We start from the raw sequence: 20,000 nt of genomic DNA, 5'->3' as shown, positions 1-20,000 counted from the left end.
TTATATGGGCAAAGATGACAGCTTTATATGGTCAAAGATGACCTTTTTGTAGGCAAACTTCACAGGTCTATTATTACCCCACTTACAGCACACATATTGGCCTCTGTGTGCACACACTGTCAAGGGACTTTACACCAACTCAGCGTGGCAAAACCTAGGCTAAACAAACATCAGGATGCATTCATTTACATTTATTTATTTAACACTACGCATTCACAAGTAGCCTAAATGCAAGGCAGGATAAGGTCATGTGTAAGCAGTTTGTTTAACTTAAATGTCTGCCCTCATGCTAGCTTCACTGTCAAGTGACGTGACTGATGTGGCTTGTAATAATAGGCCATGTTACAGTTACTATGCACCGATGCGCTTGTATATGCCGAAAGGGCTGTATGTGCTGACTCAAAAACAAAACAATTTCAAAATGACTTGGGGTGTTGTGCCTTAACAATGTGCAAGTGAAAGTCATTACTACACCTATGATATTAGGCTACTGATGAAGTAAGGATCTTGCAGCGGCTCTCACAGTCTAGGAGTGGCGATTTGAATATTCATTGTTTAAAAAAATAGTTACTAAATGTAATTCTTCGTAAAATCACGAATTACTACTTTTTAATACTTTTTAAAACCCTGCGGAAACCCTGTGCAGCAGTAACTGGCTGTAGAAAGTGGACATGCCACATCACCCCCCCTCCTCTTCACACACACACACACACAAACCCTGTCCCACACATCCATACACACGCGAGTACACACCCTCTTTCTGGCTGTCGTTGGCGTTCTGCTGCTGCAGCAGTGACTGGCTATAGAGGGTGGGCCCCCTCTCCACACACACACACACACACAAGCACACACACACACACACACACACACATACACATACACACACACACACACGCACACACACGAACGACACACACACACAGACACACAAAGACACACACACACAAACCCCGGCCCACTCTCCCATACACACCCGAATACACACCCTCTTTCTGGCTGCCGGCTGCACTCTGTTGCTGCAGCAGAGACTGGCTATAGAGGGTCGGCAGGGCGGCAGCGGCGTACTGCTGGATCCCTGAGTAAGCCTGCGTGAGCGCGTCCATGGGTCCGGCTGAGCCGTTGGTCAGTCCTGCGCCAAGTCCGCCATTGAGCGCCGCCATACCTGAGAGCATTTGAGCAACTTTACATAAAAACCCAACAATAAAGAAAGAAGAAGTGCACTTACTTATTAGCGCTTCAAAGTTCAGGGGGTGTGTTTCTTCACTACACACACTGAGACACCAACACGCCACACACACACATACACGAACATGGACAGCACGATATACACAAACAATACACACACACACACACACACACGTACAGCACGATATACACACAAAATACACACACACACACACACACACACATGTACACGGACAGCACAATATACATATACAATACACACACACAGCACGATACACAAACATTACATCACACACACACACACACACACACACACACACACACACACACACACGCACACATACACACACACACACACATAAAAATACAACACAATAGACTAATAAAAATGTGCATGCCACAGAATTTGACAGAGCAATGACATAATCAACAATTATTAGTCATACATAGAAGATATACAGATATTCTGTTTACAGACAAGACTGTACAAAAATACATGTAAATTAACATTACATATATTTTAGTCTTTAAGTCCTCATTTATCTGTTTAAAAACACACACACACACAAATGCCTGGTGTTGTGTGGGACGAAGCTGGAGGCCCACTCAGAGACTGCCTCTGCAGTGACTGTAGGAGTCTATAGAGGCTTTTCCAGCTGTTGAAGCTCTTACTGATACTTGGAGAAGATGAGGAGGTCATGGGGGAGGGAATGACAAACGATGAACTGGAGCTGCAATCCCACCTCACCTTCTTTAGGGCACGCACAGGCAAGGATACACTAAGCACGTAACTCAAGCGTTCTGTTCGCGGAGCGTATGCTACAACAGTTTGCTTCCACTTTAATCAATGGAAAAAGCTATACACCAGACGTGATAGCCTCGCATATATTCAAATAAAATTAGACCAGTCTTCTCAGACTATATTCCGCCTGATTAATGCAAATACCTAGAAATGAAATCAATTTAATTAAATTGAAGTGTGTGTGTGTTTGTTTGTGTGTGTGTGTGTGTGTGTGTGTGTGTGTGTGTGTGTGTGTGTGTGTGTGTATGTGTATGTGTACTGCATGTGTATATGTATGTATGTGTATGTGTGTGTGTGTGTGTGTGTGTGTGTGTGAGTGTGTGTGTGCATGCACATTTGCATGTGCCAAAGACAGAGAGTGCGTATGCATTACAAGCTAGTGTTTACAAGGGAAGATGAATGCATCTAAAAGATGTGTATGTTCGTGTCTGTGTGTGTGAGCGTGTGTGTGTGTGTGTCATCTGTTTAGTCCAGATTTACTGTCTGGCCAGGCTGACCCTGTCCAGGCAGGACAAACAGGATATAGCTACACACCAGACGTGATAGCCTCGCATACATTCAAAAAAATTTGACCAGTCTTCTCAGACCCACAATGCACCACTGCTCACCCTAGTTTAGCCATGTTAAATTTACACAGGGTTACATAACCATCACCAGGAAGAAAAGGCCGTCAGTTTTATTTTGAGAGGTTTATTTAATTTAATTCAATTCAATTTAATTTAATTGATTTTGTTTCTAGGGATTTGCATTAATCAGGCGGAATGTTTATATTACTGCACTGAAACAGTAGCCCTCATTTAAATGGGAAATAAATGAATTTAACGTGTTTGTTTAGCTGCACAATGATAATTTCAACGAGTCAGTCACACACATCAACCAGACCTCCAGCTATAATCGATAGTTAATCCCACATCTCCACAGTAACCACTGCATTGGAGAGGGATGAAACCGCTAAATGTAGAACATTACAAATGTACAAACTGGGCCAAACTAAAGCAGTTTATAGGTTTCACCAGCAATGTGACCAGGAGTGTGAACAGGAGTGTGTTTTCTTTTCTGACAGCAGATAAATGTGGACTTGTACAAATTGTCATTGGATATACACCAAAACATAGACACATACAGAACGACGGACACACACACGTACAAACACACACACACACACACACACACACACACACACACACACACACACACACACGCACACACACACACACGCACACACACATCGACACACACACACACACACACACACACACACAGGTTAGGACATGGAGCATAGGGGTGGATGGAGCGTGCCCCAGACATGTAGACAGGACATTGCACACCGCCTCTAAATCAAGTCTCATTATAGATCCATACTACTTTGTATGTGTGACTGTGTGTGTGTGTGTGTGTGTGTGTGTGCATGCAAATTTCCACGTGCCCAAGACAGAGAGTGTGTATGCATTACAAGCTAGTGTTTATAAGGGAAGATGAATGCATCTAAAATATATGTATGCACGTGTGTGTGTGTGTGTGTGTGTGTATGTACGTGAGCGTGTGTGTGTGTGTGTCATCCGTTTAGTCCAGATTTACTGTCTGGCTGGGCTGACCCTGTCCAGGCGGGACGATAACAAATGATGACTGTGTAGGGGAGAACAGGTCATTCATTCTGTGTCGGGCCACCACTGATGCATGCTGTGTCCAGAAGAACGGCCCATTCATTTATTTCCAAATGATTACAGCACTGACCTTTAATATGCAATTAAATACAGATCGGCCTTAACCATGCAGAGGAGATTACGTCTCACACAAATACTGGCTTACACACACACACACACATACACACACACACACGTAAGCACAGACACAAACAGGCACGCACACACACACACACACACACACTCTCACACCCTAATCCTAAAGGTCAGTGAGGGAGGATGGACAGTCCATTTTGGAGAATGTCTTATAAATAACACACACACACACACACACACACACACACACACACACACACAGACACACATACACTACTGCTAACAACATTGTAATGCAGGTGTTGCATTCTGTCACCTTCAGACTAGTTTATGGTAGTATTCTGCTCTGAAGAATTAAACCATTTTTCATATGGAGAAGGCTCATTTTTCTAAGCAATCCATAAAGGATCTTTGAGAGTTTAGGATATATATGCACTGACTGTGCACCTTGGTAAACGATGGTATAACTGCATCACATATTCCATAGAACAGGTTGATAACTGCTGGGTTTTATCACTAGTTCCCTGCACACACAAACACACACACACACACATACACACACACACACACACTCCCTTTCTGCCTGGCTTACTGTGGAAACGGGGAAGCAGACCTCCACACACACTACTTTGGCCTTATCCAGCACACTCAATCTCTCACCCCGTCTTTTTCAATTTCTAACACAGGCAGACAGACTCATTTACAGGCACACACACACACACACACACACACACACCCACACACACACACACACACACACACACACACACACACACACACACACACAGAACAGAACATGACACAGTGACAAAACTCGTGCAGCTTTGTAGAAACACCCAGGGAGCGAATGAGGTAGCAGAATGTGCACAATACATTACAGTACAATACAATACCATACTGTGTGTGTGTGTGTGTGTGTGTGTGTGTGTGTGTGCGTGCGTCCGTGTGTGTGCGTGTGTCTGTGTGTGTTTAGTGTGCATATGCAAATGGAGCTGTATGATAGCCAACAGGGAGATGCCTGAGTGCACTATTGTTCTTAGTGCACGATTGTCCTTAGTGCAGTATTGTATGTAGTGACCAGATCAGCTTAGTTTGCAGTTGCCGTTTTAAAGGTGTGCTTTCCTTGGCATCATTTGAGAGAGCTGTTGTGTAACTACACATTGTGGACAAGACATGTATGGTTTTATGTATGCATCTTGAGAAACATACCTCACTAACTGCTTATATATATATATATATATATATGTGTGTGTGTGTGTGTGTGTGTGTGTGTGTGTGTGTGTGTGTGTCTTCTTTGACTGGGGCATCTCTCTGTGACTGTACATCAGCAAAAGCAGCACAAGATGAGTCAGATGGGTGAAATGAGGTGTGTGTGTGTGTGTGTGTGTGTGTGTGTGTGTGTGTGTGTGTGTCTGTGTGTGTGTTTGTGTGTTGTGTGTGTGTGCGTGTGTGTGTGCATGTGTGTCTGAGAGTGTGTGTATGTGCATACGTGCACACATGTGTGTGTGTGTGTGTGTGTGTGTGTGTGTGGATGTGTGTCTGAGAGTGCGTGTATCTGTGCATACGTGCACATGTGTCTGTGTGTGTGTGTGTGTGTGTGTGTGTGTGTGTGTGTGTTGAGGCGGTCCTAGGGGTGGGTGGGTGGGTGGGTGTCTTATGATGGTTGGTGGGATGGGTGCTGGAGACAGATGGCTCTGGTATACTCACTGTTGACACTACCTGCTAGTGCGTTGATGTTGTTGAGGCCCACGGTGGCTCCCGCCAGGCCCTGCAGGGTGCCCAGGGAGCCCAGTGAGCCCATGGCCCCTGCACTGGACGTAGCCGTGGTACCAGCTGCTGGGGGAGAGAGACAGGGGGACAGGGGGGGGAGAGGTGGAGGATGGGGGGATGAAGAGAGAAAGAGAGGAGGAAAAGATAGGGAGAGGGGGAGAGAGTAGGAGAGAGGGAGGGAGAGAGAGAGAAGGAGGGAGAGGGGCAGAGAGATGGGAGGAGGGAGAGGGTGATAGAGATGCAGAAAAAGAGAGGAGTAAATACAGAGAGAGGAGATAGAGAGAGGAACAAGTAGGAAGGGGCAGAGATGAGGGACAGAGAGATAGAGAGAGAGAGAGCGAGAGAGAGAGAGAGAGAGAGAGAGAGAAGGAGAGAGGGAGGGAGAGATGGGGAGGGGACAGAAAAAAGATAAATACAGAGAGAGAGAGAGAGGAGATAGAGAGGAACAAGTAGGAAGGGGCAGAGATGAGGGACAGAGATAGAGAGAAGCTGAGGAGAGAGAGAGGGAGATGGAGGAAAGGAAAAGAGAAGGAGGGAGAGGGGCAGAGAGATGGGAGGAGGGAGAGGGTGATAGAGATGCAGAAAAAGAGAGGAGTAAATACAGAGAGAGAGAGAGGAGATAGAGAGAGGAACAAGTAGGAAGGGGCAGAGATGAGGGACAGAGATAGAGAGAGAGAGAGCTCAAACAAAGGAAAAAGAAAAGAAACAAAAATTGAGGAAAGACAGGTTGTGTGCTTGTGTAAGACAGGCTCACAGAGAAATTCCCTCACACACACACACTCCCACACTCCCACTGTATCCACTTTCCGCTCTACACACACACACACACACACACACACACACACACACACACACACACACACACACACACCTACACACACACACACACACACACACACACACACACACACACAAACCCAAATGAGCAGAGTAAGAAGTCACAGGAGAAGATGGAGGAGATGAGGTGAGAGTCTTAAAAGTCTCTGAGTGGCCTTGTGAAGGTCTCACAAGAAGCAGTTCATAAACGAGGATGATGTGCTTCTGTTTTTTACACGAGGATGATGTGTTGCTGTTTTTATATGAGGGAACAGTGAAGCGAAGTGGACTTTATAGAATGCACCCAGGTTTATGGAATTCACACTGACATGGGGATGGAAAAACTATTACAGGAGAACACGGCCCTGAGTTGGAGCTGGCTGGCAGCATAACCACCTGCAAGTGCCCCTGGGCGCGCGTACACGCACACACACACACACACGCGCACACACACACACACACACACACACACACACACACACACACACACACACCACACGCACGCATGCACGCACGCACCCACATACACACACCCAAACCCACACAAACAAAGAGAACCCACAAACCTGCATGCACTTCTTCTTTCTCTTTCTCCCTCATTCACTCTCTCTCTCTCACACACACACACACACACACACACACACACACACACACATACACACACACACATACACACATGACACATAAATGCACATACAGGGTCATCTGTTGACAAGGCAAACACGATGCAGCCTTCAGCACAGTTACACAGGCACGTTGGTAAGAGAAGAAAAAAAAGAGAGTGAATACAAACTCAAAATAAAAAGGAGGAGAAGAAAGTGTAGAAAAGTAGCAGAGAAGAGAAGAGAGCAAGAGAAGGAAGGAGCGAAGTGGAGAGAGCCAGACGATCTTTAATGCCACGAAGCACAAACATGCTTTTGTGAGCAAGACCGAGAAAACAAGCGCATATGCAGTGAGAGAGGGAACAAGAACGAGAAGAAGAAAGAGATAAGAAGAGAGGAAGAAGAAGAAGAAGAAGATGAAGAAGAGAGTATGTATGCAACGACTGCACAAATCAGCCCTCAGTGGAAAATGCAGCACAGCACACACCTAAGGTGTAACACCATTTCTCGTCCCCCCAGAAACACTGAGTGCCCCTTTGGTGGTTCTGCTTACAGAGTGGCTCTGGCAGTAGTCACTGTTCACTCTACACTGTACGATCACTAACCCACAACACAAGCACGAGGTCACAGTAACACACCCCACACACACACACACTGCAGCATGTCACATGGCATTGGCACAAATGGAGCTACAACAGTGCATGCAAACACACACACACACACACACACACACACACACACACACACACACACACACACACACAAAAACACAGAGACACACACATATGCACAGAATACAAAAAAACGCATTCTTAAATGCACATACAAATAACACATACAAACATACACATGCACATACAGTCAAGGGAATGATTGGGGGAAGCAAAACTGACAAGCAGTAATTGATTGCGTGATCAAATCTCCACCCTTACATCCAGATGCGTGAAGTCATCAACATGGGACCACGGACACAGCAATGATAGCCATGGCAACCGCAGAGGTTACAATGACTACTGTGATGATGGAAGACTTCTAAAACCATGAAAATGACAAGACTGCTGTATCAACGATGAAAACACAGGTTTAAATGACCAGGGTACGGCAAACTACGACCATGACGAGGAGACACCGATGATGAAATTGAACTCGTTATGACCACGACTGGCCATAGCACTGCCGATGGAGATGACAATGACGAGGACAACCACGATGGTGATGGTGGTGGTATGGGGAGTGTGGGGGTGGGAGGGGGGGTTGTTGATGAAAAACATGGCTGCAGGGGTCGGGGCAGGAGGTGGTTGGGGGTTGGTTGGGTTGGGGGTTACCTGGGCTGGCCAGCGCTCCCAGAGAGCCCCCAGAGGAGGCCAGGGTGGAGGGCCCGAGCTGGCCGTTGCTGCTTGCGGCGACGCGGCAGCTAACGTGGCTAGGTTCTGCAACTGCAGAGCGTTCATACCTACGGAGAGGAGCCAGAGCGTGAGCAGAGTCACACCACTAACATGCTGCTATAGGCTAGCTGGCCGCTAAACAAGTGTCTAAATAGCCTAGTAGTTAACAGGGTGCTGACAAATGTCTAAACGGTAGCTAGCAGGATGATAACAAATGTCTAGACGGTAGCTAGAAGGACGCTAATAAATAAGGTGGCTAGCAGCATAATAAAATATGTCAGAACGTGAGCAGCGTCACACCACTGACATGCTGCTAGCGTAGCAGGGTGCTGGTGGGGGTACAAATGTCGAATAATGCAGTTACCAGCATGGTCAAATATTTCTAAAATGTTAGCTCGCATAAAGCTAACAAATGTCTGTCAGGATGCTAAGAAATGTCAACTATGTTGCTGAATGCTAAACAAATGTTTATCAGGTGTCAGGTTTATCAATTGTCTTTCATGTTGTTGCCAACAAAAATGTACGAATCACTTGCAGGTAACTGACAAAATAGCAACAACTTGCTAATGTCATACCATCTTGGTACTAACAAAACTGCAAAGAAAAAATATAAGGTAGACCATGAACACAAACAAACTGTAAAACTGAGCCAAATGTAAAGCCAACCTCACACTACACACACTCAACAAAATACTGTCAGGGGTCAGGCAGACACCAAGGTTTAAAAGAGAGTGTTACCAATTCATCACAACCACAACACACTCTTTGCCTGCTGATAAACTGCCCTGACAACTACAACACGACCACTCCAAACGGATGCTGTATTCTGTGATGTCACAAGAATTTTGGGTAGAATGTACAGACTAATGTGATGCTGTCTCCTGTTTCTCACTTCTTTGATAGAGGACAAGCAAAGTCATGTGTTGTTAAGTATGTATTAAATGTGTAATAAATATCAAAAATAGTACAATCATCATTGATAAACGTGACTGGTGGTCATTTCATGTCTTCATCCAGCATCCAAGGAGCTCAGGGAACTTCACAGGATTCATGCCATTGAGATGCTGACCATGTCTTTGACACACAAGACCTATTGTGACTGTGTCCTCAAGGGAGTAAGAACACACAAAAACACACCGCCAAAGACACAGACACACACACACACACACACACGTACACACATACAAATACACACACACGTCTCAGAAACCAGGGCTGAAACCAGCCAGAAAGCAAAAGGGGGCATGTGACCTAAATATTAATACTTCAGAAACACACACACACACACACACACACACACACACACACATACCTCTCGCAAACTTGACACAGTTAAACTTCAATAGCTCAAAGTTTTTAAAAGATAAAATAGGATCAAATCCTCATTCTTCTCTACCAGAGCCATATCAAGGAGCAATAACACGTTTGTCTCCCCCCCCCCCCAAAAGAATAACGTCTGTACTCTGAATACTGTCAGATCAAATCACAGATCTGACAAATCAGACAGAAAGAACTGACCATCTTCAGACGTGGACGACAATTACTCCATATGCTAAATAACACAAGCCTTTTCAAGTTGAGTTTGTTCTATTTTGGTTCCTGTCGCCAGTAAAAAGTAGGCTCCATGACGTGTGCGTACGGCAGACACTTTCATCCCAGTCGCACTTTGAAGTGACGTGGAGTGCGACAGCGCAGATCAAGGACAAAACACTTGCCAAACAGGTGACAACAAGGTCTGCGGTAAACACAAACAACACCGGGCCGTGAAGAGTGGGGAATGTTTTTTGGCGTTGTGTTAACTTTGCACTCCGTCGCCTGCGGCTTCTGCTTCAGAGAGGCACTTGTGTGGCTGACGCTTTGTTCCCCGACAAAGTAACTTCAGCTAACAAAGGGTGATTCAGCATTTCGAGCCTCTTCCACACTGACCTCATCACACACACACACACAATCACATCACGGACACACACACACCCACACCACACACACACACCGTCTCAGAAACCAGGGCTGAAACCAGCCAGAAAGCAAAGGGGCATGTGACCTAAATATTAATACTTCAGAAACACACACACACACACACACACACACACACACATACCTCTCGCAGAACTTGACACAGTTAAACTTCAATAGCTCAAAGTTTTAAAAGATAAAATAGGATCAAATCCTCATTCTTCTCTACCAGAGCCATATCAAGGAGCAATAACACGCTTTGTCTCCCCCAAAAGAATAACGTCTGTACTCTGAATACTGTCAGATCAAATCACAGATCTGACAAATCAGACAGAAAGAACTGACCATCTTCAGACGTGGACGACAATTACTCCATATGCTAAATAACACAAGCCTTTTCAAGTTGAGTTTGTTCTATTTTGGTTCCTGTCGCCAGTAAAAGTAGGCTCCATGATCGCAGCGCATCGCAGACACTTTCATCCCAGTCGACTTTGAAGTGACGCGGAGGCGATAGCGCAGATCAAGGACAAAACACTTGCCAAACAGGTGACAACAAGGTCTGCGGTAAACACAAACAACACCGGGCCGTGAAGAGTGGGGAATGTTTTTGGCTACAGGTTAACTTCAGACTCCGTCGCTTCAAGGCTTCTTGCCTCAGAGAGGCACTAGGCCACGCTGCCCCGACGCTTAAAAGCAACCTCGCTAACAAGGGTGATTCAGCCAGAGCCTCTTCCACACTGACCTCATCACACACACACACACACGCACACACATACAAATACACACACACGCCTCCGAAACCAGGGCTGAAACCAGCCAGAAAGCAAAAGGCATGTGACCTAAATATTAATACTTCAGAAACACATTACACACACACACACACACACACACACACACACACATACCTCTCGCAGAACTTGACACAGTTAAACTTCAATAGCTCAAAGTTTTAAAAGATAAAATAGGATCAAATCTCATTCTTCTCTACCAGAGCCATATCAAGGAGCAATAACGCTTGTCTCCCCCAAAAGAATAACGCCTGTACTCTGAATACTGTCAGATCAAATCACAGATCTGACAAATCAGACAGAAAGAACTGACCATCTTCAGACGTGGACGACAATTACTCCATATGCTAAATAACACAAGCCTTTTCAAGTTGAGTTTGTTCTATTTTGGTTCCTGTCGCCAGTAAAAAGTAGGCTCCATGACGTGTGCGTGCATCGGCAGACACTTTCATCCCAGCTCCACTTTGAAAGTGACGTGGAGTGCGACAGCGCCAGATCAAGGACAAAAACACTTTGCCAAACAGGTGACAACAAGGTTCGCGGTAAACACAAACAACACCGGCCGTGAAGAGTGGGGAATGTTTTTGGCGCCAGTTAACCTTTAATTCCGTCGCTTCGCGGCTTCTGCTTCAGAGAGGCACTTGTGTGGCTGACGCTTTGTTCCCGACGCTAAAGTAACTCGCGCTAACAAGGGTGATTCAGCGCTCGAGAGCCTCTTCCACACTGACCTCATCACACACACACACACAATCACATACGGACACACACACACCACACCACACACACACACATACTGTACACGTCATGTCACATCTAATGGCACTTAATCACTGCTGGCTGGCGGAACTTGAGCAGCGAGGTTAGCGCGCGGCGACTAACTCCCACCGCGGCTGCGACAGCAGCGCCGGCACACTCTGTACCTGTGTGTGGGCCGCCCAGACTAAGAGCTGCAATCTGCATAGAACTCCATTAGCGAGAGGAGTCCGGCCATTAGCCAACCGCAGACAGCACAGACGTCAGCGCCTCGGGGCTAGTGCCTGCTTTTAGCACGGAAACGCACAGAGCTTTACTTATTTAACTGCTCGTTGTTTTTTTTACGGTGTGTCAACAGGGTAATAAATATATCTTTTACCAATCTGTAAACACTGTAATCAAAATAGATTCTATTTTGCCTGAGCAGAGTGACTGTAGCAGTCATACTGATGTTGAAAGACTTTAGTCAACATACCCTTTAATCCTCTAAAACCAACCTACCCTTTAATCCTCTAAAACAAATTCTGCTGCTTTTTCTCACGACACCATGGTTTGGTTTTCTTGACTGCTGGCAAAGTCCTGATGATATCGCTACATTTCACTGTCTTATTTACTCTGCCAGGTTCATTTATTTCAGTGCATCTGTGAGTTTGTCAAATATAGTCAAGAATGTAGTTTAAATGGCACATAATGGGTGCTTGATGTGTTGATTAGTCATTAAGATACGTATGATCAGAAATTTTCTTGACAAAAATGAAGCATTGTCACTTTGAGCTATAAGCACACAGACAAAACGTCATCACATCACAGACATTACTACACACACTTAACCCCCAACACACACACAGACACCCCCCTCTCCCACACACACATGTCCCATATGCCATTAGCAGCCTGTGAGTATGTCTCTGTGTGTGTGTGTGTGTGTGTACAGTATGCATGTGTGTGTGTGTGTGTGTGTGTGTGTGTGTATGCATGTGTGTGTGTGTGAGTATGCGGTGTGTGTGTGTGTGTGTGTATGTGTGTGTGTGTGTGTGTGTGTGTGTGTGTGTGTGTGCATGTGTGTGTGTGTGTGTGTGTGTGTGTGTGTGTGTGTGTGTGTGTGTGTGTGTGTACAGATGGAGTCGGCCGTGCGGGATCTCAGCTGCTTTAATTGAATGTTGGGCGTGGATAATTGGCCCCCTTAGAGCTCCTCACCCACACTACACAAGAGAGCCACCAGATGTCAGCTGCCCACGTCGGCTGCCAATCACCCATCGTTGCCCGGCAACAGATGCACGGCCACAGAGGATCTGGGAGATGGCAGTGAGAAAAGTTGGACACATTGGTCTCTGTGCTGGGCATGTGTGGCAATCCACACTGTGTGTGTGTGTGTGTGTGTGTGTGTGTGTGTGTGTGTGTGTGTATGTGTGTGTGTGTGTGTGTGTGTGTGTGTGTGTGTGTGTGTGTGTGTGTGTGTGTGTGTGTGTGTGTGTGTGTGTGTGTGTGCCTGTAAATGAGTCTGTCTGCCTGTGTTAGAAATTGAAAAAGACGGGGTGAGAGATTGAGTGTGCTGGATAAGGCCAAAGTAGTGTGTGTGGAGGTCTGCTTCCCCGTTTCCACAGTAAGCCAGGCAGAAAGGGAGTGTGTGTGTGTGTGTGTATGTGTGTGTGTGTGTGTGTTTGTGTGTCTGTTTCCACGGAAAGGGAGGAGTCTCCAGCCCATGAGTGAGAGCGAGAGACAGCTCTGGGGGACCCTAACCTGAGATAAGGCACAAGGCAGACCCTATCAGAAACACACACACACACACACACACACACACACACACACACACACACCTTCACACAGAAACACCTTCATACACACGCAGCTCTAATTATAATTGGTGAGTGACGGATGTAAAAAAAGAACGAAAAAAACAGCGTGAGGTAGAGCTGTAGAGGTAGAGATAGAGTTGTTAAAAGCACACTCTTGACAGAGAGGACACGGTGTGTGTGTGTGTGTGTGTGTGTGTGTGATAGAGTTGTTAAAAGCACACTCTTGACAGAGAGGACACGTGTGTGTGTGTGTGTGTGTGTGTGTGTGTGTGTGTGATAGAGTTGTTAAAACCACACTCTTGATAGAGAGGACACATGTGTGGGTGCGTGCTGCTATTCTTTCAAAGACCTGCTCATTGTCAAGGTCTTTATTTTCATGTTAATTCATTTCCCATTATAAAACATAATTATTTGTTGTTTTTTTTATTATTATTTTGCCGTGTTGTCAGGGCGAGTAATTATTTTTGGTCACACGCTATTTATAAACGTCCACCTCTGACACGCGCACTGACAGCCTGATAAACAGGAAGCAATTTAACACTGACACATCCACTGAGCAGCTCAAAGAACCACAGAGAGATGGAGACACAGACAGAGACAGAGAGAGAGAGAGAGAGAGAGAGAGAAGTAAAAAGAGTAGAAGGGAAAAGAGAGGAAGTAGATGAGAGAGAGAGGAGAAGAAAAGAGAAGAGGAGAGAGGAGAGGAAAAGGGAGATATAAAAGGTAAGGACAGGGGAGAACGGAGGGACAGTATAAGGAGAAGTCACAGAAGAAAGGAGGGAGTAGAGAACAAGAAAGAGAGGAAAGAGAGAGTGAGAGACAGAGACAAAAGAATAAACTCAGGAAAGGAGCGCTGTGCTGCTCTGTGCTCTTCTGTGTTCTATGTTCTATTCAGCTGTGCTCTTCTGTGTTCTATGTTCTATTCAGCTGTGCTCTTCTGTGTTCTATGTTCTATTCAGCTGTGCTTGTATGTGTTCTATGTTCTATTCAGCTGTGCTCTTCTGTGTTCTATGTTCTATTCAGCTGTGCTCTTCTGTGTTCTATGTTCTATTCAGCTGTGCTGCTCTGTGCTCGTCTGTGTTCTATGTTCTATTCAGCTGTTCTCTGCTGTGTTCGTCTGTGTTCTATGTTCTATTCAGCTGTGCTCTTCTGTGTTCTATGTTCTATTGTGCTGTGTTCTGCTGTGCTCGTCAGTGTTCTATGTTCAGTGTGTTATGCTGTAGTTCTGGATGTTCTGTTTTGCGTATCCGTTGGTTACAATCTGGGTTTGGAATGTAGACGCGCATGATAAAGGCCAGACCTGGGCCATAACTGAACCAGAAGTAAGCCAGCTGTCAGCCGGATCAGCTCTACATTCAGCTTGTGTCTGCCACTGATTCTCTCTAAAATGGAGGAGAAGCTAGAAGCTGGCCTGTCTAGTTCCTGTCTGTCTGTGTCTATCAGCCTGTCTGTCTGACTGTCCCACTCCATCTGCCTACGTGTCTGTCTGCTTGCCTGTGTGTATCTCTGCCTGTCTATCTGTACACCTACCTTAAATGCCTGTCTGTCTATAGCAATACGATTAGAAGATCATGAAAAGCAGACTTGTCTTAACAAAGAAGGAAGACTCACCTCTCTCTCTCTCTCTCTCTCTCTCTCTCTCTGTCTCTCTCTCTCTCACACACACACACACACACACACACACACACACATTTGCAGTTTCACATATTTGTCATCCTCAAATAACACAACTTTTCATGACAAACAACAGAATATCCAGGACCAAACACTAGTGAACCTCTCTCTGAACACTATTAGCAAAAACAGCCAGACATCTTACTTCAACCAACACATGGGCTACTGTATAAATGTTAAGTTCATTCATTCATTCATTCCTTCATTCATTCAATAAAAGGCTAATCACACATACAAATATGCACTATTCAGGCAAGGTCCGATGCCTGAACCTGTGCCCTACCTACCACATACAGTATCATTATTTAAAAAAAAAAAAAAAAAAAAAAAAAAAACTGTGTAACCTTCTGCCACTTCAGTTGTAATCAAATCGCCTTCTCCAAGACGAATGAAGCCAAACGTTGATGTACCGACAACATTAACCAGTTCAAAATGACATACAATCTTGTCACCATTTTAGTTCACTTTCCATACTTCCCATGCACCCGTCTCCTTGGCCAGCCGTCTGGCCGTTTATTGATTCACGTTATCTAAAGCCAGTCCGTAATTACCAATACCCAAGAAATGACAGTGACCTTTGTGGTGTCTGTGATTAACCGTCTCCTTGTTTCCTAAACTATTGCAGACACTTAACGCTCACCTGCCTGATAGCTCAGGTGGATATGCTAGAGAACTCAGAAGGGCCTTGAGTAGCTAGTACATCAAATAACGCTACAGCGCTACACTTAAGATGTGCAATACTCTCAACCATGACATGGGGGAGTAATGGCCAATTTCAGCGTGTTCCAGCTTTTAAGGACATCTCGAGATTTAGTGCACTTTATACAAGGCCATTCCAAAGCCTTTTATGCGCTTGTTTATCTGATCTTGGCTTTTCAGGTGGTTCAAAATCTGCATTTAAGCCTTTGTACTGCCATAAAGTACATGTGTGTGTCTGTGTGTGTGTGTGTGTGTGTGTGTGTGTGTGTGTGTGTGTGTGAGCGAGAGTGAGAGAAAGCAAACAAGGGAAGGAAAAGGACACAGACACAGTAAGACAGATGTGTACACTCTCAGCGTGTACAGATGCGTACACTCTCAGCTGGGCTAAACATGCTTGTCAGTGTAGTCTTGCTAGATGGGTGTTAGGGGCTGGCTACTTTCCCTAAGGATGATGTACAAGTTTGACCTCTAGTTTGTCTGGGAGTTCTGTGCTGTGCTGAGCTTTGTGTGTGTGTGTGTGTGTGTGTGTGTGTGTGTGTGTGTGTGTGTGCGTGTGTTTGCCCTCAGGTGTGTGTGTGTTTGTGCTGTTGCAGGAGTATCCTGCTGTGTTAGTACATTCATATTAATTGGACAGTGGGATTTGGGAGAAGAGTTGCATTGGGACCCCAATGAGTGTGTGTGTGTGTGTGTGTGTGTGTGTGTGTGTGTGTGTGTGTGTGTGTGTCTGTGTGTGTTTCACACTCACCAGCCATCTGCTGGATCCCACTAAATGCTCCCAAGCTGCTGGAGGATGTGGCCTGCTGGAGGAGCTGAGGAGGAGAGAGGGCAGATGAGGACGAGACGGATGGAGAGAGAGAGACAGAGAGAGAGAGAGATGGAGAGAGATGGAGAGAGAGAGAGAGAGAGATGGAGAGATGGAGATAGAGAGAGAGAGAGATGGAGAGAGATGGAGAGATAGAGAGAGAGAGAGAGATGGAGAGAGAGATGGAGAGATAGAGAGAGAGAGAGATGGAGAGAGACAGAGAGAGAGAGATGGAGAGATAGAGAGAGAGAGAGAGATGGATGAAAACAAAGGACATAAACAGTTAAACAGTGAGAGATAGAGAGAGATAGAGAGAGAGGGAGAGAGAGATAGAGAGAGAGGGAGAAAGAGATGATGCAAACGAAGGATATAAACAGTTAAACAGTGAATGAGGGAGAGATAGAGAGAGAGAAAGAGATGGACAAGGACAAGGGACATTGAGAGTTAAACAGTGATGGAGGGAGATAGATAGATAGATAGATAGAGAGAGAGAGAGAGCGAGAGAGAGAAAGAGAGAAAGAGAGAGAGAAAGAGGGTCAAACAAAGAACGAAATAAAACAGAATGGAAAGAGAGAGAAAGAAGGGGAGAGAGAGAGATAGACAGAGAGAGGACACATGTTAGACAGATCACATGTCTTTCATCAACATGAAAAACAAACTTAAGAGCTCTATTCCCTGAAGGCTTCAGAGCACGGGGCACAGCTGGAGAGAACAGAGTCCAAACCACAGTCCTCTGCAGAACCAGATTGGAACCGACTCCACATTGGATTTGGTTCCTGTTCAGTGGCTATGTACACATCAGGGGTCAGAACCTGCCCTGAACTACTTCCGGTTCATCTGGTCTGAACTACTGCCCCAGGTCAGCACCAAAGTGGGTAGCCCTGGCGTCATCACATATTAGCTGCAACCATTTGCTCCACCACTGAAGCAACTCATCTCTTCAGCCACATAGATCAGCTGATGCACGGCATCACCTGTGTTCAGTGCACAGGTTGAAAGCAATAATACATGGCAGGTCGTTCACTTTCTGAAGCCAGGGTAACCTACCTCTGGGGTCTGGCTTGAATCTCGTTCAGATCTGACATACATCTGCCTCAGATCTGGCTTGAGTGTGGCCCAAGTCTGGCCCATGCCTACTGAGTCTTTCTAGCTTAGCCTCGGTGTGCTCTGAAGCCCTCGTGAATCCAGCCCAGCGACTACTTCAGATCGAGAGGAGAGAGTGTGTGTGTGTGAGGAGAGCTGTTGACGACTCGGGGAAGTGTGTGTGTTTTTGTGTGTCAGTCAGTGCGGAGGAAGTGTGTGTGTGTGTGTGTGTGTGTGTGTGCTTGTTTGATGGTTCGGCGTGGGCAGTAGACCTTGGCAGGACCAAGAGCTGGCCTGAATCCAGTCCTGAATCCAATCTACTGCTATGGAGGGGAGCATTTCAAAACTGAAAGAATCCATGATAAACACCCATGAAACCAAACCTAAAGGACAGTGTGTGTGTGTGTGTGTGTGTGTGTGTGTGTGTGTGTGTGTGTGTGTGTGTGTGTGTGTATGTGTGTAGTGTGTTTGTGTGTGTGTGTGCATGTGTGTGTGTGTGTGTGTGTGTAACTCTGCTGGCTTTGGTTCAAGTAAAAAGAAGGTTTAAACAAGGGATGACCCCTAATTGAAAACATCTGGACAGGTAGGAAACAATATGTCTAACGTGTCTCACAGCCAATCAAGATCAATTTGGGCTGTCACATGGTTCTCACCTGCCCAATCACCTTCTGTAGATGTCATGACAGGAAGTAAGTAAGCATGACTGCTACTTTAGTGGTTCTGGAAAGCAGAGCCTCTGTCTGAAGAGAGTTTAACCAGTAGCCAGATAAGAATACCGGGTGGAAAACCTACACGTGTGCTGTCCTCTCAGGTATGGCATGGGTGCTATGGAAACCACTGATATATGTAAACTCCGGTACGGATTTGGTGTAAACCTGGCCTGGACTTGCCACAATAGCCAATCAGGTGTCATCGTGTTCCAGAGTCGACATCGATCAGGGTTAAAACCCTAAAAGAGTTTGAAAGGCAGCTACCCGTCTAGCAACAGACTCTTGATACAGATTTGGCCAAAATCCGCACAATAGTCTACAGCTATCAGGCTAGCGTAGGAAGGAGAGAGGAACTTATCGGTCAGACCGCCAGACTGTACAGGCTAACCTGCTAGCAGCTAACCTAGCCGCGCAAGCTAATAGGCTAACTAGCTAAAGGGCAAAGGGCAAACACGCTAACATTGATGTTAAAATGTTACAGTGGGTTAAGGGGGAGGGTATCTGTGACTACCGTCAGGCTAGCTCTACTGGATAATGAGAGATAAGGGAGAAGTGAGCGGTCACATTGGACAGGAAGTGCAAACATGGCAACCGTACGCAAACAGCTGCAGGAAGTTAGCACTGTGTGCGGCAGAGGCTCTTTCCTGTGCTATACCAGCCAGTGCCACCCACACAGTGCCTTGCCTTCCTACATACTCTGTCATGTATCAATGAAGAAATTATTCAGATAATTGGCCATTCTGCAGCTCCCAGCACAAAGCTGTGCACTGACACCACAGTGACGGGTTGGAGAGGGTCATTGGCGTGTCTGAGTAGGGGGACCAGTCTGGCCCAGGCTTGGAATGAATCTACAAGGCCAAACAGCTGGGAAGCACATCTTGCAGTGGCATCCACCCATGCACACACACACACACACACACACACACACACAGTCTCTCTCTTTCTCTCTCTCTCTCACACACACACACACACAGTCTTTCTCTTTCTCTCTCACTCTCTCTCACACACACACACACACACACACACACAGACACACACAAACACACATACTCAGATATGATCTGAACCTATCGATGTCAAGATTCAATCTGAGCCCCATATCAGGGCCCAGTTACTTCAAGAGTCTCAGCTTTTAATGAACTGCTCACAACAAACAACAGGCCACTGAGACAATTACCTCCCCTGGGCCTCTACTCCTAAGAGGGCTCCTAAGAGGGTTAGCAGCTAGCTACGGGCTAAGCCCCAAAACTGCAGCGATGATGGTGGTGGGGTGCCAGTGCAAAGCCCCGCGAGGGAGCGTCAGAACCAGGCCTCTCATTAGAACACATCAAAGACCCGGCAGCAGCGAGGGTGTCTCTGACAGGCCTGCACTTAATGACCAATGTGATGGAGGGAGAGGAGGAGGAGGACAAGGTGGGCAGGGAGAGAGAGAGAGAGAGAGAG

General features: G+C 46.0%; 1 protein-coding gene across 1 annotated transcript in view; it reads right to left on the bottom strand.

Moving 5' to 3' along the window:
• The window catches only part of celf2 (cugbp, Elav-like family member 2), a 184,569-nt gene that overhangs the window by 8,993 nt on the left and 155,576 nt on the right, over positions 1–20,000 (bottom strand). The window contains 5 exon segments of the mRNA XM_048267471.1: positions 974–1,162; positions 5,434–5,562; positions 8,240–8,290; positions 8,293–8,367; positions 16,708–16,771. Coding sequence (XP_048123428.1) covers positions 974–1,162; positions 5,434–5,562; positions 8,240–8,290; positions 8,293–8,367; positions 16,708–16,771 — 508 coding nt within the window.

The sequence above is a fragment of the Alosa alosa genome, chromosome 17, assembly GCF_017589495.1.
Source record: "Alosa alosa isolate M-15738 ecotype Scorff River chromosome 17, AALO_Geno_1.1, whole genome shotgun sequence".
Classification (NCBI taxonomy): domain Eukaryota; kingdom Metazoa; phylum Chordata; class Actinopteri; order Clupeiformes; family Clupeidae; genus Alosa; species Alosa alosa.
Note: the sequence above shows the minus strand (reverse complement) of the source record. Positions and strands in the feature narration are given on the sequence as shown.